At 48.8% G+C, this 23,420-nt stretch overlaps 1 protein-coding gene across 3 annotated transcripts in view; it reads right to left on the bottom strand.

The window, feature by feature from the left end:
- Nucleotides 1-23,420, bottom strand: part of DNAJB6 (DnaJ heat shock protein family (Hsp40) member B6) — a 320,695-nt gene that overhangs the window by 212,342 nt on the left and 84,933 nt on the right. For all 3 annotated transcript variants that reach the window (XM_029588504.1, XM_029588503.1, XM_029588505.1), the window contains exon 4: nt 1,310-1,366. In XM_029588504.1, coding sequence (XP_029444364.1) covers nt 1,310-1,366 — 57 coding nt within the window. The remainder of the gene's footprint in view (nt 1-1,309; nt 1,367-23,420) is intronic.

The raw sequence follows: 23,420 nt of genomic DNA, 5'->3' as shown, positions 1-23,420 counted from the left end.
CATTAGCCTGTGGTTTCCCTTCTTGCCAAAACCTAACCTCCAGAGGGGGGCTCTCCCCTCCATTACTTGAGCTATAGTTACCCATGTCCTCCACTCCCCTTGCACATGCCACTCAAAGCTCCCACCTGAGCAGCAACATAGTACCAAAGCAAACTGGGGATACTGAGTCCCCCCCCCTCAAATTCTCTTGAAAAAGAACTTTACTAGATTCCCTTGGAGGCTTCTGCTTCCATATAAATCTAAGTAGAAAGGCTTCTAAGCTTTCCATGTTCAGCACTGTCAGTTGACATCACCCATGCTTGTGATTAATTATCCTGCTTAACAGAGAAAGGAGTGTTCACCTTTTGTTTGGTCTAAAGTTCATCTGTCTGCAACCTCTTACATTAGCCAACCTGTCCCCATCTATGCACACACACACAATATTTATTTATCAATCTCTCTGAAAGTGTCAATTTTAAGAAATTATTTACTTTGAAATCTGACCATGAGTTTCTTATTGACATGGAAATATAAAACCTTCCCATGTCATAAGCATATCAATAAATAGTGAAAACCACCAAGATACACAGGGTTTTTCACTGCCCAGTCATAGCTCAGAGGTACTTAGGGCTTGAGCACAGAGGAGTTGCAGAAATCCTTGTTAGTTAACTAGGAGCCACAATCTGCTTTCAAGTAAATTCAGTTTCCTCAAGTTGAAAAACTAAATTTCCCTGTGAAAAAATGGGCAAAAGGTTGTTCAGATTAGCCCTTTAAATGCCACTCCTATGTCATTATTGGCAGACACTCTCTATAAAGATATAAAGTTTTCTTAATGGACTAGAGTTTTCTGAAAGAGTAGATTAATTTTTTTTTTTTTGAGACTAGCATCTGTCCCTTTCTCAAGTGGGTATTTGTTATTTTGTTTCCCCACTTTTATTCCCTTGCTAACATCCTGTTTTGCCCATACACCGCAATAACAGTCCACTGGTGGCCAAGTCTCCTTGCCAGGGCTGTGAATGTTATCTCTATAGAACCCATAATCCCTGCTGGTCTGAGGACTAGAAGCTGGATACGGGAACAGAATCCAGGTCCCTCATGTGAGAAATTCCACTGGGACATCAACCTTGTCTAAACTTTTTTTCTTTTTAAATCTAGACAATTTAGCAATAAAGTAAGAACAGAATGAAAACAGAACTGGACCCAGAAATCTAACCAATGTTGTGGTACCATTGAACTAAGTTTAATTAGCACACAAACCGTTTTAATATTCTGATTCTGCATACAAATATTCACCTAAAAGTAATATTGGGTTCTTTATATAGTTACTTACCACCTCCTCCATTTAAGCCTTCTTTTCCATATTTATCATAGATATCACGTTTTTTGGCTGCAATAAAAAAAATGGTTCAATAACAGCCATAATTTACATGGAAAAAAATCTTTCAGACTTAGTATTTTACCATCATGTTACTTTTCCCCCCCCCTAAGTACTCTAGATGCCTGCTATTAGAACATAAGAACATAAGAAAATGCCATACTGGGTCAGACCAAGGGTCCATCAAGCCCAGCATCCTGTTTCCAACAGTGGCCAATCCAGGCCATAAGAACCTGGCAAGTACCCAAAAACTAAGTCTATTCCAAGTGAATTGTAACGTCACGAATATGCTAGGTTTAATCTTGGAACTTCAATTAAATTGCTTACTATTAGTCAGTGTAGGCAACTGGAGAAATTACTTACCTGATAAATTTCATTTTCCTTAGTGTAGACAGATGGACTCAGGACCAATGGGTATATTGTACTCCTGTTAGCAGTTGGAGACGGATCAGATTTCAATCTGACGTCAGCCCCTAGTACATATACCCCTGTAGGAAGTGCAGCTCCTCAGTATTCTTCCTTGCAAAGCATTGTGGATATATGTGTGACTGACTGATTAACTTAATATGGTTAACTTAGATAACTTTTGTTAGAATGTTAAAAACTTGATTAACTTGAACTGGTTGGTTGACTATAGCTGGAGACCGCCAGTGTGCTCAACCGGAAAGCGTCGACACCCGGCAGGGTGGATGCCCTAGGTGAATGAAAGCATGGCTTACCCTTGATTCGTTGGAAGGACCATGTATAACGGCAGCCGAGGGTGGGCTGCTGAGTCCATCTGTCTACACTAAGGAAAACAAAATGATCAGGTAAGTAATTTCTCCATTTCCTAGCGTGTAGTAGATGGACTCAGGACCAATGGGATGTATAAAAGCTACTCCTGAACTGGGTGGGAGGCTGCCCGTGATCCACTTAGGATTGCCCTTGCAAATGCTGTGTCCGCCTGAGCCTGAACATCCAGACGGTAGAATCTGGAGAAAGTATGGATGGAGGACCACATTGCCGCCCTGCGGATCTCGGCAGGTGACAGCATTCTAGTTTCTGCCCAGGAAACCGCCTGGGCTCTGGTAGAATGGGCCTTGACCTGTAGAGGTGGTGGTTTTCCCGCTTCTACGTAGGCCGCCTTGATGATTTCCTTGATCCAGCGGGCAATGGTTGCCCGCGAGGCCGCTTCCCCTTGCCTCTTCCCGCTGTGAAGGACGAAAAAGTGGTCCGTCTTTCGTACTGGTTCCGACATCTCCAGATATCTGGATAGGAGTCTGCCGATGTCGAGATGGCGCAGACTACGGGCTTCTTCTGACTTCAAGCCATCTATCGTCGATAGTGAGATGGTTTGGTTAAGGTGGAAGTGAGAGACCACTTTGGGAGGGAGGAGGGAACCGTACGCAGCTGAATGGTCCCCGGGGTGAGTCTGAGGAATGGCTCACGGCAGGACAGTGCCTGTAGCTCTGAGATGCAGCGGGCCGAGCACACGGCCAGCAAGAACACCGTCTTCAAGGTTAACAGAAGGAGGGACAGGCCTCGGAGGGGTCTGCAGGCGGATCCCGCTAGGAATTCCAAGATGAGGTTGAGGTTCCACAGGGGCACTGGCCACTTTAGTGGTGGGCGAATGTGTTTGACTTTTCAGGAAGCGTGATACATCTGGGTGCGAGGCTATGCTGTCGTCCTCGCTCCTGGAGCCGTAGCATGACAATGCGGCCACCTGTACCTTGATGGAGTTGAGGGACAGACCCTTCTGTAGTCCATTCTGTAAGAATTCCAGGATCACGGGAACTTTAGAGGAGCGTGGTTTGACATTGTGGTCTTTGCACCAGGCCTTAAAGACTCTCCAGATCCTTATGTATGTTAGAGATGTGGAGAACTTGCGTGCTCGGAGAAGAGTATCTATTACCACCCCCGAGTATCCCCTCTTTCTAAGGCGGGCCCTCTCAATGGCCAGACTGCAAGAGAGAATTGAGCTGGATCCTCGTGGAGGATGGGACCTTGTTGAGCAGGTCTCTGTGTGGAGGCAGAGGTAGGGGATTCCCTGCCAGTAGTCTTCTCATGTCTGAGTACCAGGGTCTTCTTGGCCAGTCCGGGGCCACCAGAAGAACTAGCCCCCTGTGCCGCTGAATCTTGTGAATGATTGCGCCCAGCAAGGGCCACGGCGGAAAGGCGTATAGCAGGGTCCCCGGTGGCCAGGCCTGTACCAGGGCGTCGATCCCCTGGGACTGTGGATCTCGCCTGTGGCTGAAGTATCTGGGTACTTGAGTGTTGGATCTATTCGCTAGAAGATCCATGTCTGGAGTCCCCCACCGATTCACTATCATCTTGAAGGCTGTGGGTGACAGCTTCCATTCTCCTGGGTTTAGACTTTCCCTGCTGAGGAAGTCTGCCGTAGTGTTGTCCTTCCCGGCGATGTGGACGGCGGAGATGTCCTGGAGATTTGCTTCCACCCAGGCCAGAGGATCTATTTCTAAGGAGACCTGTTGGCTTCTGGTTCCGCCCTGCCGGTTGATGTAGGCCACCATCGAGGCGTTGTCCGACATCACTCTGACCGCTTTGTCTCGAAGTCTGTGGGCGAACCGCAGGCAGGCTAATCTTACTGCCCGTGCTTCTAGGCGGTTGATGTTCCACCCCGCCTCTTCTTCGTTCCACCGCCCTTGGGCGGTTAGCTCTTCGCAGTGTGCTCCCCACCCGTGTAGACTGGCATCTGTGGTGAGCAGGATCCAGGTTGGGGAGGATAGTCTTGATCCCCGGCTCATGTGGCTGGTCTGTAGCCACCACTGTAGCTGGGTCTGTACTGTGGCCAGTAGTGGTAGGCGTACGGTGTAGTTCTGGGATAGTGGACTCCACCGTGATAGAAGTGAGCGTTGCAGGGGCCTCATGTGGGCTCGCGCCCATGGCACCACTTCCAGTGTGGATGCCATTACACAGAGGACTTGCAGGTAATCCCATGCTGTGGGACAGGAGGCGCTCATTAAGGTCTGGAGCCGGTTCCACAGCTTTGATCTCCTCGTGTGGGTCAGGCTGACCTTGTCTTCCTTGGTGTCGAATCTGACTCCTAGGTATTCCAGCGACTGCTGAAGGGAGCTCTTGTTTGTGTTGACTACCCATCCTAGGCTTTCTAGTAGAGTTATGACTCTGTTGGTTGCTTTCTTCCGGTGATTTTGCTCTGATTAGCCAATCGTCCAGGTAGGGATGAACGAGGATTCCTTCCTTCCTGAGTGTTGCCGCCACCACGATTACCTTGGTGAACGTCTGGGGGGCAGTGGCTAACCCGAAGGGTAGTGCCCGGAACTGGTAGTGTTGATTCAGGACCTTGAAGCGTAGGTAGCGCTGGTGTTCCTGATGAATTGGGACGTGTAAGTAGGCCTCCGACAGATCCAGGGATGTGAGGAACTCTCCTGGTTGTATTGCACGTATGACCGAACATAGGGTTTCCATGCGGAAGCGTGGGATCCTTAGGTGTTGGTTGACCGACTTGAGGTCCAGGATGGGCCTGAATGTACCCTCTTTCTTGGGAACGATAAAGTAAATGGAGTAATGTCCAGTATTTATTTCCCGTATGGGTACAGGGGTTATGGCCTCGAGGGCCAGCAGTCTGGTCAGTATAGCTTCCACCGCCGCCCTCTTGCGGGGGTCGTGGCAGGGAGATTCCATGAACTTGTCCGGAGGGGTTCGAAAGAAGTCCAGGTAGTACCCCTCTCGGATGATGGCTAGGACCCACTTGTCCGAAGTTATCTCGACCCATCTGCGGTAGAATAGGGTTAGCCTGCCCTCTATGGCTTCTTCCCTTAGATGGGTCGGCTGAATCTCATTGTGGGGTGCGGCTGGGGCCTGGACCCGAGTTGGTTCCCCTCTTGTTGTGCTTGTTCTGAAAGGACTGTTGCCTGCCCATAGGGCAGGGCACTTGATAGTTGTTCTTGTAAGGGTTGAAGTGCTGTGAGCTTCTGCCTCTGGTGGACCTGGGGAAGGGACGCTGGTTTCTCTTTGCCTTGTCCTCCGGCAGGCGAGGTAATGGGGAGTCGCCCCATTTGTTGGCCAGTTTCTCTAGTTCGCTGCCGAAGAGGAGGGATCCTTTGAAGGGCATTCTCGTGAGGCGTGTCTTAGAGGAGGCGTCAGCAGACCAATTTTGAAGCCAGAGTTGTCTCCTGGCTGCCACTGTGGACGACACTCCTCTGGCTGCTGTGTGCCCTAAATCAGAGGCCGCATCAGTGAGGAATGATAGTGCTGATTCCATGTCTTCTCCCGGGGTGTTGTTCCTGGCTTGGGATAAACAGGAACGTGTCACCACGGTGCAGCAGGCCGCAATCTGCAGGGACATGGCTGCCACCTCAAATGATTGTTTCAGTATGGCTTCCAGGCGTCGGTCGTGTGCATCCTTGAGTGCTGCTCCTCCCTCCACTGGGATGGTAGTGCGCTTAGTGACCGCGCAGACTATGGCGTCCACTCTAGGGCACGCCAGAAGCTCCTTAGTCGCTGGGTCCAGGGGGTACATGGTCGATAAGGCTCAGCCCCCTTTGGATGAGGACTCCGGCGCATTCCACTCCAGGTCAATTAGCTGTTGTGCCGCCTGTAAGAGAGGAAAATGGCGAGACGTTTGTCGCAGGCCCTCCAGCAGGGAGTTCATTCTAGGTTCCCCCGAGGTGCCTTGGCTCGGTATAGCGAGTTCCAATAGGCATTGGGATACAAGGTCCGGGAGCTCATCCTTTGAGAAGAAGCATCTCATGGTTCGGTGTGGCTCTGTCCCCGAGGGAAGTAACCCCTCCTCAAGGGGCTCGACTTCCTCGGAGAAGTCCGTGTCCCCGTAGGTGGGGCTTCTGGGTGGTGGGGGCCTGTGCCTAGGCCTCGAGGGTCCTGGGGTGTGAGGATCTTCCAGAGGTGCATATGGCTGGTCCGCCCGGGGTTCAGTTTGCATCTTGACAAAGGCGCGAATCCCCTTAAACAACTCTACCCAAGAGATCGACGCTGGGTCTAAGTTGAGGGGCGCTGGTTCCCTGGGGGACCCCGTTTGTGGGGTGGACTCACTGGGGCCTGCTAGGTCCAGGGTGCCCCCTGAGGAGCTAGCACTGGGCCCTGGGTGGGACTGGCCCTTACCTGGATCTCCCAGGGCCTCCTCACAGTGTGCACATAGGGCGTTGGCTTCCTCGCTCTGTGCGGCTCTGATGTGGCATGCTGGGCAGAGGCCTTGAGCTTTTATTCCTGTTTCTGGAGGTGCCATTTCTGTGGGCGCATAGGTTCTTATGCGCTCCATTGCGTCTGATATGTGCGTGCAAATGTGTGTCTAGCCGTAGATGAGCGCCTTGAAATGTGCGCGTAACTTATGTGCGTAATGTTTTATGTGCGCCTAAGATTATGCACACAAATAATTTTTGTGCGCTTAGCTTAATTTGTGCGTTCGGATCGGATGGCGAGTGGCGCGGCGAACAAGGCCAAGATGGCGACGGCGAGCGTGCGGGCAATATGGCAACCTCCTCGGAGGGTCTCCACGTGGGCAGACCCTGGAACAGCCGGGGTCTATCCCTGCTAGGGCGGATCAACCCGGTGGCACAGATTCCGATCGCCGACCTGTGCTCTTCCTTGATCTTCGGAGACCGGATTAAGTAGAAGATTTCCACCTTACCTTGTCTTCGGCGCTTCCCGGTTTCACTCCGGGCAGTCTCCGGCTGTGGGGGGAGAGGGCAAATACCTTCACTGCCGCGCTCGAGGGGGTGCACCCGCTGCCTCTCAGCTGCGCCCGAGATCGGGGACTAAGTCCTCGCCGCGATCCGGCCGCCGGACCGAGGCTGCCTCTACGCCGCGCCCGAGGGTTTGGGGGCTAGGTCCCTGCCGCGAATCGGCCACCGGACCGAGGCTCACCTCCGAGGGACCACGGAAATCACCTCGGGAAACTCAACTGGGGGAGGGACCCGAGGGTATCACCGCAGGAGTGCGGGGCTCGTCTTCAGGTGGGTTCCTTCTTTAAATTTCTTTAATTTTCTTAAATTTTGGTCTAATGCTCTGAGAGCGTGCAGATAGTCCCTAACTGCTATGGAGACGGAAAATACTGAGGAGCTGCACTTCCTGCAGGGGTATATGTACTAGGGGCTGACGTCAGATTGAAATCTGATCTGGTCCTGAGTCCATCTGTTACATGCTAGGAAATTCAAAGTTTTAATTACTGATGTCAAAAAATATTTTACATCTATATGCTGTACGTTCTTACTGCTTCTTTTATTTGGCTCATCAGCTTTGCTCATTTCTATGTATTTATTTAAAATATTTGATATTCTGCCTCTCTCCAAGAATGGACCCCAGATGGATTACAAACAAATTTAAATCAAATTGCAGTAACATTCAGGAATGGAAAAAGTAATGAAAGTGCCATCAAAAAGCATTCAATTTTCTCTATAGCCAGCTTTGAAAAACTGAAGATATTAAGAAAAAAACAAAAACAAAACAAAAAAACAAAACATTGCTTCCTCTATTTTGTGCACCACCTCTTGTTCTCTACCTGGAAGTCATTTACAATACACTGTCAGTTTCAGACTCCAATCTATATTAAGAATATAAGAACATAAGAAATTGCCATGCTGGGTCAGACCAAGGGTCCATCAAGCCCAGCATCCTGTTTCCAACAGAGTCCAAACCAGGCCACAAGAACCTGGCAATTACCCAAACACTAAGCAGATCCCATGCTACTGATGCAATTAATAGCAGTGGCTATTCCCTAAGTAAACTTGATTAATAGCAGTTAATGGACTTTTCCAAGAACTTATCCAAACCTTTTTTGAACCCAACTGCACTAACCACATCCTCTGGCAACAAATTCTAGGGCTTTACTGTGCGTTGAGTGAAAAAGAATTTTATCCGATTAGTCTTAAATGTGCTACTTGCTAACTTCATGGAATGCCCCCTAGTCCTATTTGAAAGTGTAAATAACCGAATCACATCTACTCATTCAAGACCTCTCATGATCTTAAAGACCTCTATCATATCCCCCCCCTCCTCAGCCATCTCTTTTCCAAGCTGAACAGCCCTAACCTCTTCAGCCTTACCTCATAGGGGAGCTATTCCATCCCCTTTATCATTTTGGTTGCCCTTTTCTATCTGAACACACAGTTAAAATTGCAAAATGTTTGAAACGTAAATATAAAGTAAGCATTTTTATGCCTTACAGTTTGCTATCTCCTTTACAAGGCAAACTGACCCCATCATTCATCAAAATGCATTATGGCGTTAACGCACGCGATAATGCATGCAAAGAGTACGGTAACGCATAGCACAGATGCAAATTTTTTTTTTGGGGGGGGGTTGGGGGAGAGTTTGGGAGGGCTTGAGTTACATTAGGGGCAATATTGCACCATGCAATAGTACAACACATGCTATCGCATGGCTTTAACGCCAGAAATAATTACAGCTTTTTTCCTGGCATTAGGCTGTGTGATATGCAAGGAGAGAGAGCAAGCGAGAGTGCGAGACTCTGGGGGGCCTCACTGTGTGCACCTATTTATATCCCTTAGAAGGACCATCTAATAGGTCGAGGTGAGGTGCTGGTGGTGGTTTAGGGGCCACTTCTGCATGTAGAGAGACGTACAAACAGCACAGTACACCTTAGTGAAGATTTGATGTCAATTGGAGTGAGGAAACATAAGAACATAAGAAATTGCCATGCTGGGTCAGACCAAGGGTCCATCAAGCCCAGCATCCTGTTTCCAACAGAGGCCAAAACCAGGCCACAAGAACCTGGCAATTACCCAAACACTAAGAAGATCCCATGCTACTGATGCAATTAATAGCAGTGGCTATTCCCCAAGTAAAATTGATTAATAGCCATTAATGGACAGTCTCACGAAGATGAAATTTCAACTATCTTCTCTCACCCTAGCTTAATGGACTCTATAACAGGGTACCATCAAGCTAGGATGAGAGAACATAGTAGAAATTTCATCTTCGAGAGACTTTCCTCACTCCAAATGGCATCAAATTTTCACCAAGGTGTACTGTGCTTTTTGTACGTCTCATGCTACAAGGGAAACTGGCCCCTAATCCACCACCTCATCTCGACCTATTAGATGGCCTTCCCATAGAGATATAAATACTTCCGTTCTAGGACGGCCTTGTAGATAGTCTCTCTCCCCCTTCCTTAGTGCAGGATGCAAAAAATAGGGGATTACCGCACCATGCGATAAGTTACCGCTTCACATCCGTATTACCATGTGATGCAGTAAATGTTTCCATAAACACGCCCTTTTTCCTTATCATGGGCGTTATCAATGCATTAATTTGATGAATCTAGGGGACAGATAGCTAAGCATCTGTAGAGTCAAAAATAAAGCAGGTGCTTATTTCAAATAAACAATCTTAAAAGATAGCAAAGTTGCTCACTTATAACAGATGTTATCTGCAGTCAGGACAATCAGCCATACAAGTGGGGTGATATCACCTAACAGCTCTCTCAGAACTCAAAGACCAAGGTTTTATTTATTTATTTAAAGTTTTTTTTATACCGAGGTATGGCTAGATGCATTCACCCCGGTTTACATGTACAACTAATTACATTTGACAGTAAATATTTAACAGTAACTGAGTCAGATAAAAAAAACTTGTTGCACTAAATCGTAATATTTTAAACAGGGTCTGTCAGTTGGGTCAATAAGGTAAAAGGGACAGTAATATTTATTTAGCATTTTTATATACCGATTTTCCAGTAACAGAATTACTAATAAAGTCGGTTTACATTTTAACAATAACCTTGACAAAAAGTTGTCTTACAGTAAACAGGATGATAGAACTTGGATACAAATAACTGAGGATAACAATATAAAGTAAAAAGTAATGGGGCCTAATGTAGGCTGAATTTAGGAAATATGTTAGGTTAATGCATGGGTTTTAAGATTGGACTGCATAGAGATAAATAGCAAGAGCGTTCTCTTGGAGGGGTTACCAATGGAAAGGAATCATTGGTTGGAGTACTAATAGAATGTCTCTATATGCTTGTCTCACTGGTCTGGTGGAGGTGCGAGGTTGCTTATTTATAATAATGGAAAAGTCAAGAATTATCGAATATATCTTGTTTATAATGACTGGAGTCATAGTTTTAGGGGTGATATTGTCAACCAGGAGAGGTAAAGGTAAGTCTCAGAGTTAAATATATTCGATATGATCTGTGAACTTGATCTGCGAACTTAACCGATACAGTCTTTGAATGTTTGACTGAATATCCAATATTTTAGGGGTATGTATGGGTGATCCTTTGCAGCCACCGCCGCTTGAGTCTTCTCAGTTTTTCTACCAAGCTAATTCCAAGAGGGAAGTTAGTGGGATTATATGGCTGACTTGTCTTGTCTATGGAGAAAAGCAAGTTTGCTTACCACAAACTGTTTTCCGTGGAGAACAGGGTGAATTAGCCTTGATGTTTGGGAACGTCCTCCGGTCCTCTAGGTGGCGGAGCTCCTCAAAGCACACAGAGCTCTACTCTGTGTACACCTTCCCCCACGTGATTCCCAACTTGCCTCAGTCTGTTATCCAAGCTTATACTGCATGTCTAGGAGACTGTCTGGGGAGGTGGGCTATCCACAGAAAACACTGTTTACAGTAAGTAAACTTACTTTTTTCCCCACAGATAAGCAGGCTGAATTAGCCATGATGTCTGGGGAGTCCCAGCTAGAAGGTTGAGTACCCCTGACGTCTAGAGGTGGCATATAGTCCATTCCTGTTCTTGCAGAGAATGTGCTCAACCTGGCACTCCGTGTCTGTGGTACCTTGTTGGGTGAGGCAGTAATGTGCTGTGAAGGTGTGCAAGGACGACCACGTGGTGGCCTTACAGATGTCCTGGATAGGTACCTTGTTTAAGCATGCAAAGGAGGCTGCCATTGCTCTGACCTGGTGAGCCTTTGGTGCAGTAGTCAAGGTTTCCACTCTTATTATAACACAACCCAATACATTGTGAGATCCATGACAACAGCATCCTCTTGGAAATGGGAAGTCCTGGGGTGTTCGGGTTAAAAGAAACAAATAGTTGAGAGGCCCTGGACTTCGCCTATGTATGCTGTTTGTAATATGCTAGGTCACGTTTGCAGTTCAGTGTGTGAATCTGTTTTTTCTGCTTCCGATTGGTGCTGCTTCAGGAAGAAGGTCGGTAGCGTGATTGTTTGGTTAAGGTGAAATGATACCACCCTAGGAAAGAAGAACGGGCGAGTCCTTAGTGTCACTTTGTCATGATAGAACTCCAGGTATGGTGAATAATGGACTAATGGTTGCAGCTCACTGACCCTCCTTGCTGAGCTGAGGGTTACTAGAAAGAGGACTTTCCAGGAGAGATACCTCATGTGACTGCTGTCCATAGGTTTGAAGGGTGGGAGAATCAGCTGTTCTAAAGACCAGATTGAGATCCCATGGAACTGGTGGCTTTTTCACCGGTGGGCGCAGTTGGAGAATGCCCCTCATGAACCTAGAGACAAGTGGATGGCATGACACCGGAGAGCTATCCTGAGGGAGGAGGTAAGCTGCAATGGCACAGACGTGCACTCTGACAGATGTCGGTGCTAGTCCTGCTTGTTGTAAGGAATGAAGATAATGCAGCAGGCGTTAGAGGGCATGAGAAGGAGTCTATTCCTTGCTCTCCGCACCACCTCGAGTATTTGATCCACTTGGATTGGTAGTTCTTCCTAGCGGAGTACTTCCTAGAGGAGACTAGTACATCCTGAATTGGACAGTCCAACGTATGTAAAAACTCTCTCGCCCTGGTGAGAGTGAGGCCTTGGGAGAAAAGGTTGGCAAGACTATAGATTGATTCAGGTGAATGTCCGTTACCACCTTGGGAAGGAATTTAGGGTGAGTACGGAAGACCACTCTGTCATGGAAGAACCTGGTATAGGGTACGTATGTGACCAGTGCTTGTAACTCACTAACCCTTCAAGCAGATGTAATGGCTACTAGGAAAAGAACTTTCCATGTTAGGAATTTAACATCACAGGAATGTAAAGGCTCAAACTGGGAATGCATGAGCCTTGTAAGTACTACATTTAGGTCCCATTCGGTAACTGGTGGCCGTAGAGGGGGCTTAAGTTGTAAAACCGACTTACAAGGGGTTGACCTGTTATCAGGGCATCCCCTACTCCATTGGTATACGCTGAGATGGCACTGAGGTGTACAAGCACAGAGGAAGTCTGGGGCCCAGAGTCTGAAAGGTGCCAGAGATGGTCTAAGAGATGGAGTGGGGCAGGAAAAGGGGTCGATACCTGTTTGCGTGCACCAAGTGGTAAATCTTTTCCACTTACAAAGATAGGATTTTCGTGTGGAAGGCTTTCGTGAAGCTACAAGCACTTGAGAAACCTTAGTTGAAAGATTGAGCAGTTGTAGGATCAGGCTGTGAGGGTCAGGGTCTGAAGGTTCGGGAGGCGTAACATGCCTGGCTCTGAGTTATGAGATTGGGTGCTGTGCCCAGGCAATTGGTTCTCAGATGGAGAGGTCGAGAAGCATGGGAAACCATACTTGTCGAGGCCAATACGAGGCTACGAGTATCACTGACCCTTTGTCCTGTTGTAGTTTCACGAGAGTTTTGGCTAAGCTGTATCGGTGGATATGAGTATAGGAGGCCTGTGTTCCAGGGGCGAGCGAAGGTGTCCATGGCTAACATGTTTTGCTGCCTGTGCAGGGAGCAGAACCTGTCCACTTTGAGATTCAGGTTGGATGCAAAGAAGTCGATTGTTGGTTGACCCCAACGCTGGAAGATTTTCCTCACAGGATCCAGAGACCACTTGTGGGGATGGAACTGTCGACTGAGGCGATCTACTAATACGTTCTGTATGCCTGCCAGATAAGTGGCCCGGAGATGCATGGAGTGTGCAAGGGCCTAGGCCCAGATCTGCACAGCTTCTTGGCAAAGAAGATAAGAGCCTGTGCCTCCCTGCTTGTTTAAGTACTACATTGCAACTGTGTTGTCTGTTTGTATGAGAACAGTCTTGAGTGAAAGGCGGTCCTTGAACGCATATAGAACATAATGTATAGCTCGAAGTTCTAGGAAGTTGATTTGATACCTTGCTTCGAGCTGTGTTCAAGTACCTTGAGTTTGAAGATTGTTCACATGAGGCTCCCCAACCCAAGTTGGATGCATCTGTGGTTAAGGTTACTTGTGGAACTGGTTGCTGGACGTATAGACCTATCGGCAAGTTGGCTTTGTTTGTCCACCAGAGAATTGATAGACGCGGCTGGTGGTTTACATGGATCTGGGATGAAAAAGGTTGAGTCGCTTGGAGCCACTGAGATTTCAAAGTACACTGAGTTATTCTCATGGCCAGCCTGGCTATAGGACCGATGCCTTGGAAAGGATTTTATTCAAATAGTATGGAACATGCCCCACATGGGTTTTCCTAGACAGATTACAGTCTTGTTTTGTGGGTCCAGCCTGGCTATAGGAGTGACGTGGACCGTGAAAGCCATGTGGCCCAGCAATGTAAGGAATTGATGGGCTGGAGCTGTTTTCTTTGTTCGCAGAGATGCAGCTAGTTTGGAGAGTATGTCTGGGCGGTCGTTGGGCAGGAAGGCCTTTGCGACTGTGATGTCCAAATCTGCTCCGATAAAGGTAAGGAGATGAGATGGAATCAGGTGGGATTTCTGGTAATTGATGAGAAACCCAACAAGTGTAGTAGCTTGATAGTGAGCTCTAGAGCGTTGAGAGCTCCTTGCTTGGATTGGCTCTTGATTAGCCAGTCTAGGTAAGGAAAAACGTGTATGCTGGTTTTGCGTAGATGGGCGGCAGCCACTCCTAAGCATTTTGTAAATACATGGGATGCAGAGGCAAGTCAGACAGGCAGAACCCGGTACTGAAAATGTTGATGCCCCACTATAAAGCGCAAGTATTTGTGGGGATGTGGGGATATGGGAATGTGTGCATAGGCGTCTTGAAGATCCAGAGAACAGAGCCAGTCTCTCTTTGTTGTAGAAGAGGAAGAATGATGCCTAGGGACACCATCCTGAATTTTTCTTTGTAGAAATTTGTTGAGATTGTGGAGGTCTAGGATGGGTTGGAGGCCGCCTGATTTCTTTGGAATTAGAAAATAGCAGGAGTAGAACCCTCTTGCCCTGCTGTGCCAGGGGAACGGTTTCCACAGCCCTGGCGCTCAGGAGGGTTCTGACTCTAGAATGTTTGTGTGATCTTTTTGGATCGACAGTGGGTGGTGAATCCAGGGGTACCATGAGGAAATTTAGATAGTATCCCTGGGTTATGATGGATATTACCCATTGGTCAGTTGTAATGCGGCGCCAGTTGGTAATAAAGTGGTGTAACTGACCTCCTACAGGCAATTCTGGTCTTGGATTGGTAGAGTGGCTGCTGTTCTCTGGACAGATTTCAAAATCCAGAGGCTGGGTCCGTTTGCGGGGCTGGCTGAGATCTGGACGTCTTGGCCTGTTGTGGATAGGTGGTTTGGCTGGTCTCATGGGAGATGTAGGTGGTTAGTACTTGCATGAGCGATAAAAGGGTCTTCTAGGGTCCCTTCTCCTGGTTTACGAGCAGAGGAGGGAGTTTCCGTAGTCACTGTTGAAAGTTGACGCAGGGTCTCATGATGATCTTTTAGTTGAGCTATTGTATCTTGTCGCCAAAGAGATTATCTCCGGTACATGGGAGATCAGAGAGCTGTTCGAAAGTCAGACGCCTTAAGCCAGGCCCATCTTCTGGCACTGCTTCCTGTAGGTGATAAGTGAGACGCCATCTCAAAGGAATCATATGCAGCTCTGACCTCATGTTTTCCTGCCTTGAGGCCTTTCTGGAGAATGGCAGTGAGGTTTTCTTGTTGTTGAGGGAGAGAGTCCGTTATCCCTTGGACCTGCTTCCACAGGTTCCTCTGGTATTGTGTCATGTATAATTGATAGGCAGCCCTGCATGACACTAAGAGCCCTGAAAGACCTTTAGACCCAAAACCATCCAAGAATTTTTGGTCCTTTCCAGGGGGAGCTGAAGAATGGGGCCTTCTGGGCAGATTCCACTACCACTGATTGGTGGGGGTAGCTGTAGCTTCTGAAACCCTGGAGTGTGCTGGACCAGATAAGTTGCATCTGTCTTCTATTAACTGGTTGGACAGTGCAAGGGTGCTCCCATAGGTGACGTTGTAGATCCAAGAGCACTTCATGGTCGGGAATGGTCATAATTTCTTTGGGGGCATCTACAAATTGAAGGACTTCCAATGTCTTGTGACGTATCCCCTCTTCGGTGACTAGGTCAAACGGGATGGTCTCCGACTTTTCATTTATAAAATTAGCAAAGGAGAGGTCTTCTGGAGGAGACGGTCTCCTTTCTTCTGGGGGAGATGGCTCTGACAGTATGTCCTCTGTAGAAGTGTTGGTGTCAACATCCTCCCATGGATCATACGGGGTCTCTGGCTGAGATCCCGAGGGAGGGAAAAGGCTTGATACTCCAGGACATGCAGGCCTAGATGGTCTTGGAGGATGAGACGGCACCGATGGATCCTTAGGTGGCATCGAAGGGAACTGTGGGCGCATCGATCCCGAGAGCCCCGACAGACCAGGAACCGGTTCCAGCATCTGTGGAAGCGGAGCTGGAATAGGACTAGAGTCCATGCCTTTGTCCTCTGAGGACCTCGGAATGGCTATCGGGGGTTTCAGAGACTCCGTAGGTCATCTTGGTACCGATGGGCCATGCTGGGTCGGAAAGGCACAGATGAGTGTATCCAGGCAGTCGAGCAACGGTGTAAAGAACGATGGCTCCGGTGTCTATGACAGTATGGGGGCCGGCATAGATGGTGGATGAAGGTTCCGGAGGGCATAGAGGACCGCCTGTCGGACAAGTATGTCCAGATTCTCCCTGGAAGCTGGTATAAGTAATGCAACTGCAGGGGGAGGCAGGCTAGGTGCTACTGGCACCTCCACAGGAATCTGGGGGGCTCAGTACCCAGCACAGATATCGTGGGGATCACCTCGGGGTCTCGGGTGCAAAGGAGGTTGGAGGTTCCTCTCCCCGTGCCCTCTTCGTAACCGGCTCAATAGCCAGCGAAGCCGATGTGGTGTCTGTGCCGGCACCGGGTGTGGAATCACGTCTGTGATGGTGTTTCCCTCGGTGCTCGGTCCGGTCCTTCTCCGGCACAGAGGAAGACTATGCCAATGCCGGTCATTGCTGCCCTGCTGCTCCCCGCGAGGTTTATCGATGGATTTTGACGATGTTCCTGCTGGTGATGACTGGGTGGACATCGATGGAGTTATAGTTTTATCTGAGATTCCATTTTGTCCAGGCGGGCACGCCTGCCCTTCGGGGTCATTTCAGCGCAGCTAGGGCATAGACTTACATCGTGTGATGAGCAGAGGCACAACACACAAACATCATGCGGGTCAGTAATCGACATCGTACACGGACACTCCGGGCATTTTCTAAAGCCCTTCGCCCTGGCAAAAAAGAGGGCCGCGAAAAAGTCGTTGGCATGCTGGAACAGAGGATAAGGTAGCAGGAACCGAATGAAGGTGGTGGAAAATACTCACCAAGTGACGAGAAAACGATGTCGCGATGGGAGACCCCTATGAGGGAACATTTTGTGAAGAAAACTTCAAGTTGTTCCGTGAGGAAAAGTAGTGAGAAAATTCTCACAGAGCTCCTAACCGCAAGGCAAACTGCAGCGCGGAAAAAAAGACTGAAGGGAGACCCCTGTGGCTACAGGGATTATGGCATGCTGGGCATGCTCAGTGTGCCAGTCAAAAGTTCTAGAAACATTGACAGAAAAGTTTTCCGTGAGGGCTCAGTCTGCTGACGTCACCCACATGTGAGGACTACCATCTTGCTTGTCCTGGGAGAACTCCTGTGGTGTGTCTCTTGGGGGAGTCACCCCCAGCTAGTCTGTGTCCTCTATCATGGAAAATGGCGCCACACAGTGGGTGTCTAACCCTCCTGTCTGCAGCATTGCTCCAGCGAGAACAAGAACTGGGTCAGCACTTGTGATATCTGCGGCATTGCCTGGGCAGCCAAAGACCCATGTGCACCCAGGGAGGGTTCTCTTGGGGTCTCTATGGGAGGCACTGCAGTCAATAAAATGTCCAGTCTGTGCCTCTTGGATGTGCCAGCTTACGCTGTACGCGGGAGTCCCATTTATCCCTTCTTTCCAGGGGCTCCTGCAGGTGGAGCCCTTCTGTCTACGCCTTGAAGTGGACGACAGATCAGAGAAGACCTAGGACGATTATCTCGATTAGTCGACCCATGAGCTGATGCTAGCTCCACATCTGATAGCAGCTCCAAATCTGGGACAGAGCTCCCTGTGGAGCTAGTGGTTGGGTTATAGGTGACAGACCAGTATCCGCCACATGTGGGACCCCGTGGTCTGCAGGCCTCCTCTGAGGGCCTTTATGGTGTCCCAGGCGAGGGTCTATGCATCGGTGAATGGGTGCATCGAGCAACGTTCTTCAGTGCTTCGATCCTGAGTCATAATCCCTATGCTTCGATGCATGCGCGTCAGCATGGCATCTTGCTTCACGTCAATGCATTGGGTGTGTCGAGTGGGCGCGCCATCACCCACGGCTTGCCTGGGTCTGAGAAGTTGTTGCTCCTCCAATGCTCCTTGCGTCGGGGTGGCATGGGTGCGCTTCCGCTGGGCCCTCTCAGGGGTTCCCGACTGGGCCGTGGAGAGGACTGGGTAGATCCCTGGGCAGACTGTGCAGTGTGGGATCCTGCTGCTGCCTCCTTCAGCTTTTCGATCTTCGCCATTCTCTGCCTGCGTGCCCTCAGGGACATGCGGCCGCAGTCCCTGCAACTGGCTACATCATGGTTAGGCCCCAGGCAAACATAACAGAGTGTATGACCATCTGTTACTGACAATCTAGACACACTGGCAGGATTTGAACCCAGGCAATCTTGGCACCCTCACCGCCGTTTAAGAGCAAGCACCCACAAATAGTTAACTGGTAGCCTTGAACAATTGCAACAGTGAGAGACATGGAACTCCATGTGCAGCCTGCAACATAGAACAAGACTGAGGCAAGCTGGGAACCACGTGTGGGAAGGCACACAGTAGAGTTGTGTGCGCTTTGTGGAGCTCTGCCACCTAGAGGACTGGAGGACGTTCCCCAGACATCATGGCTAATTCAGCCTGTTTATCTGCAGAAAACACATGTTCCAGATAAGCGATTTTTCTTTCTCCATGGTCAAGCAGGAAAGTAATCACCCATACAAGTAGGGACTCCCAAACTGAGGGTTGCATGTAAATATTTATGTTCATATTCTGGCAGAAGAACATGCAACCTGTATTATATGTTAGTGGAAACTGCACGCAAGTGAACCACTGAAACAGACATGGCCCATACGGCACGAGCCTTGACATGACTGTCAAGCTGTAAGCCCGCCTGTGCGTAGCAGAAGGCAATGCAGTCCACAAGCCAATGGGATAAGGTCTGCTTAGAGATAGAGACCCCTAATCTGTTTTTGTCTTATTTTCTTATGAGACAAAAAGTTGAGTGGAGAGGTGCCATCCGTTCCAAGTAAAAGCCAGCACCCTCTTGCAATCTAGTGTGTGTAGAGCTCACTCACCCTGGTGAGCATGAGGCTTGGGAAAAAAGGCAATTCAATGGATTGGTTGAGATGGAACTCAAAGCACCTTGGGAAGGAACTTCAGGTGCATCCACAGGACCACCTTGTCGTGACAAAATTTTGATTAAGGTGGGTACACGACAGAGCTTGCAGTTCACAGACCCTGCGAACTGATGTAACCGTGACCAAGAAGATAACTTTCCAGGAAAGGTACTTCAGGTGGCAAGATCGCAATGGTTAAAATTGAGATTTCATGAGTTGTGACAGGATGACACAGAGATTCCAGGAAACTGCCAGAGGGCAAAGTAGGGGGCTTTAATTGTAATAAGCTCCTTAAAATCACCCCACAAGCGAGTGAGAAGAGATCATGGTACCATCCGTACCCCGATGGTAAGTCCCAATGGCACTCAGGTGAACTCGCACCGATGTGGTCTGCAGGCCAAATTCGGAGAGGAACAGGTATTCTAATAGTGCTGGTGGGGAGCAAGAGAAGAGATCCAGATCATGTCCCCCACAGCAAGTCTTCCACATCAGATTGTAAGACTTCCTGGTGGAGGGTTTTCTGGACTCCAGAAAAACACACAAAACCTTCCGAAAGGCCAAGGGCCTGCACAGACACCCAGTCATCATCCAAGCCATGAGAGCCAGGGCTTGGAGGTTGGGGTGACAGAGCCTGCCCTGCTCCTGGGGGATTAGGTCCGGAGCTATCCCCCACCTGATCGGGGAGCTTAAGGCCACGTCCTGTAGGAAACTAGACCTGGCAGGGCCAAAAGGGTGTGATCAGTACCATGGAGCCCTGATCCTGCTGAAGCTTATGGAGCATTTGAGATTAGAGGAAGGGGAGGTAAGCGTACAGCAGACCGGCGCTACAGTGAATTGAAAACCATCCGCCATCGATCCGCTGCTCCTCCCGGCCTAGGGAGCAGAAGCGGTCCACCTTCCTGTTCTCCAAGGAGGTGAAGAGGTCTATGTCTGGGTTCCTCCAGGAATGAAAGACCCGGTTCGCTACCTCTTGACTGAGGGACCATTATTGAAGCCGAAATGCTCAGCTCAAGGCATCCACTAGGGTGTTGTTCACCCTGAAAAGGTACACTGCCCTGAGGGTGAAGCCGTTGTTGATGGCCCACAACCAAATGTGGACTGCCTCATGACAGAGGGTGAAGGACCCTGTTCCCCCCTGTTTGTTCGGGTAGCACAAGGCCACTTGATTGTCTGAACGAGAACACCTTGTTCAGGCGCTGCTCTCTGAACACTTGTAGGGCGTAATGAATCGTTCGTAGACCACAGCCCCTGGGTGTGTGGAGTCCCGCTACATAAGCCCCCCACCCTGTCCGAGATGCGGTGGTGAGGGGCTTGGGGTTGAGGGCTCCAAAAGGGGGATCCTGTCTCCAGGTCTGAGGGGATTGCCCACCACTGGAGAGACTGTTGTAGCGGTGTCATGACTAGAACACAAGCATGCAGGTCTTGAGTGGCCTGACACCATTAAGAACAATGTCCACTGTGCTCTGCGCATGTGCGGTCAAGCAAATGGGGTGACATTTATTTATTTATTTATTTAAAATTTTTATATACCGGCATTCATGATACAATCACATCATGCCGGTTTACATAGAACAGGGGTGTACAAAGAACAAATGAGTAACCTTTGACATGCACCATTGCTGCCATCTGGCCCAAAAAAGACGGAGGGACTGATGCCCCGAGACATGGGGGCAGTCTGAGATCTCTCTAGCAAGAGCCATGAGGGTCTCTGCCCTGTCCCGAGGCAAAAAAGCCTTCGCTTCAACAGTATGGGCTGGAACCCACCAGTTTTCTTGGGAATTAGAAAATACCTGGAGCAGAACCCCTCACCCTGCTGGCTGGGTGGAACTGGTTTGATCACTTAAGCCAGTACAAGGGCTGAGAGCTCTGAAGTACCTTCAAATCCCCCTACTGCTCTCCACCAGGGACACTGAGGTGAACGGGGTGGAAGTCGCTGGAAATGCAACCTGTAACCTTGATGCACGATGGATAGGACCCAAAAGGTCTGATGTGATTGAGGGTCTATCTGCGAATAGCTGGAGCCAACCCCCAACTGGGGGGGACGGCGTCCTGCAGAGAAGATTGGCTCATGCTCTCTGGTGATAACTTTGGTTCAGAACTTTGGCTCATTCAGCCAGTCCCAGAATCCTCGCTGACTGATTCACACTGACACTGTTGAAATACAGTGACCTTCTGACCATCTTAGACTCAAGAATGTGGAAGATCTGTGAAACTTGTATGCTCTGCAAAGCCTATAATCAAAGGCCAGGTGGGCATCAATGGCAATATTTAACTCATAATACAAGAAAGCTTGGTTCTCACGAAACCAACATACAAGCTTGTGATTCACAGATGCCTATCTCTACTAACAGGAGCCAGGTGAATGAAGATTTCCTGAGGTTACAGCTTTAATTAAAGTCCTGGCACCAGCAACAGAATTCAGGCCTACTGTCTATTCAGAACACAGACCTACTACCTGTTTACACAACACAGAAGATCAAAGGAAGATCAGAAGAAACCAACAGCGAGAGCTTCAGGCACTATTCTGTTGAACCCTCACTGGACAAGATCATCTACAGGACAGAAGGAGTATCTAGAAAGTGATGGCAAATGAGCTACACCTGAAAAACCTGTCAGGGCAGTTCAGGGATAGGTTGTCATGTGAACAGCACGATGTGTCTCTGTAAATGAGTCTTTGGGCAGTCACGTAATTCTAGAAGGTTCGGCAATACTGTATGTTTAACTATAAAAGAAGGTTCACTTCCTGTATTAGATGAGATGCTGGTGATTTTGAAAGACAAAGGGCACCCAGTATGCAGCATCTCCCAGGAACACTTTTAATGCCAAATAAAATTTACGTTATACCTTTTACTGAGTCTAAGTGTTCTTGTTGCCCTGGCCCTGAGTACAGAAATTATGTACACTGGCCACCAGTCAAACCCCCGTGGCAGAGTTCTGCGGTGGAACTGTAGTTGTCCAGGGTGGTTGAGGCTGCCTAGGCCTCACTCTGGCAGTAGGCCGTTCAGCCCTGGCCCGCGGTGCAGGTGGGTAGCATTTGCATGGCCGATAAAAAGGCCTCTTTGGGTATTGTCGTGGGGACTTTTTGGGTGGCTGGGTGTCAGAGGTACTGGCTGACAATAGCTGAAGGTCTCCAGATAGTCCTTCAGCTATGCCACAGACTCCTTAAATGACTACAAACATTTGTCCCCTGTACATGGCAAATCAGCCAGGCAGTTCTGAGTTTCAGGACGTAAATCCCAAGCACGTAGCCACGCTGTCCCCCAAGCCCCAATGCCCACCGCAGCGGATCTCAAGGCTGTCTTGAAGACGTCATAAGCCGAGCACACTTTGTGCTTGTCGCACTCAAGGCTCTGCTGCACAATTTTCTGGAAATCCCCCTGGAATTGCTGTGGCAGACGATCACTGAACTCCAGGGCTTGTTTCCACAGATTCCAGAAGTCCTGACCCATGTATAATTGATAACAAGCAATTCGGGCAGTTAACACTGCACCCTGAAACACGTGGCAGCCCAGGGCATCAAGGGCTCTATGCTCCCACCCCAGAGGAGCTGAGGCATGGATGTGGATCCTCATCGCCTTCTTCAGGGCTGATTTCACCACCACCGATTGGTGGGGGAGCTGATGACGTTCAAAGTTGGTGGTAGGTTGGACTAAGTAATCTACGACAGTCTTGAGATTCACTGGGGGCAAAGATGTCGAGTGCTCCCAAAGGCAGGCCACCAAGTCCTTGAATATATCATGGACAGGTACCGCCACCACCTCCTTCGATGCATCTATGAATTGCAGAATCTCAAGCATCTTGTGCCTAGCTGGGGTGCTGACATGTAACTTACTTCAAAATTGCAGAATAAAGTGAAAGATCTCCCTTGGTATCTATGATCTTTCGTTTACAGCACTCTATAACCACATTCCTTTTCTGGGCCCAGCTATGCAGAATGACAGATTGTGAACAAAAGGAAAGGGCTTGAAGAACACTTCTGCACTTTTTCCTGTCAGGAATCTCTACAGAGCTCCTTAACCGTGTAGCTACATCTGCACAGAAAAAAACAGAAGACTGAAGGGGGACCCCTGCTGGCTGCAGGGTTAGTGCCATGCTGGGCATGCCCAGTAGAGGCCAGTCAAAGTTCTGGAAACTTTGACAGAAGGGTTTCGTGATTGGGCTCCATCCTGTGATGTCACCCATATGTGAGGACTACCATCCTGGTTGTCCTGTGAGAAAAAACAAATACAATAAGCTGAATCCCCAATTCACTGCCCCATCCCCAGATAGTTGATTCATAAGTTATCAGAGGTTTACACCCCCGAATCTGCCTACATAGAAAGGAAATGGTGAGTCGAGCTGGGTCTTCATAATTGAATAAATCTGATAGAAATTCTCAACGTGTAAGAGACCAGTCTTGGATCCCCAGGGAATGGATATAACGACGAACTGCAGATATTGAAAATAATGTTTACTATTTAAAGAGAATCTGTCTACAAATCGGAAAGAAGTTTTACCTGTCCCATATCATCTAAAAAATGAGCAGATGGACGGCTTGGA

The sequence above is a fragment of the Rhinatrema bivittatum genome, chromosome 2 (genome assembly GCF_901001135.1).
Source record: "Rhinatrema bivittatum chromosome 2, aRhiBiv1.1, whole genome shotgun sequence".
Lineage (NCBI taxonomy): Eukaryota > Metazoa > Chordata > Amphibia > Gymnophiona > Rhinatrematidae > Rhinatrema > Rhinatrema bivittatum.
Note: the sequence above shows the minus strand (reverse complement) of the source record. Positions and strands in the feature narration are given on the sequence as shown.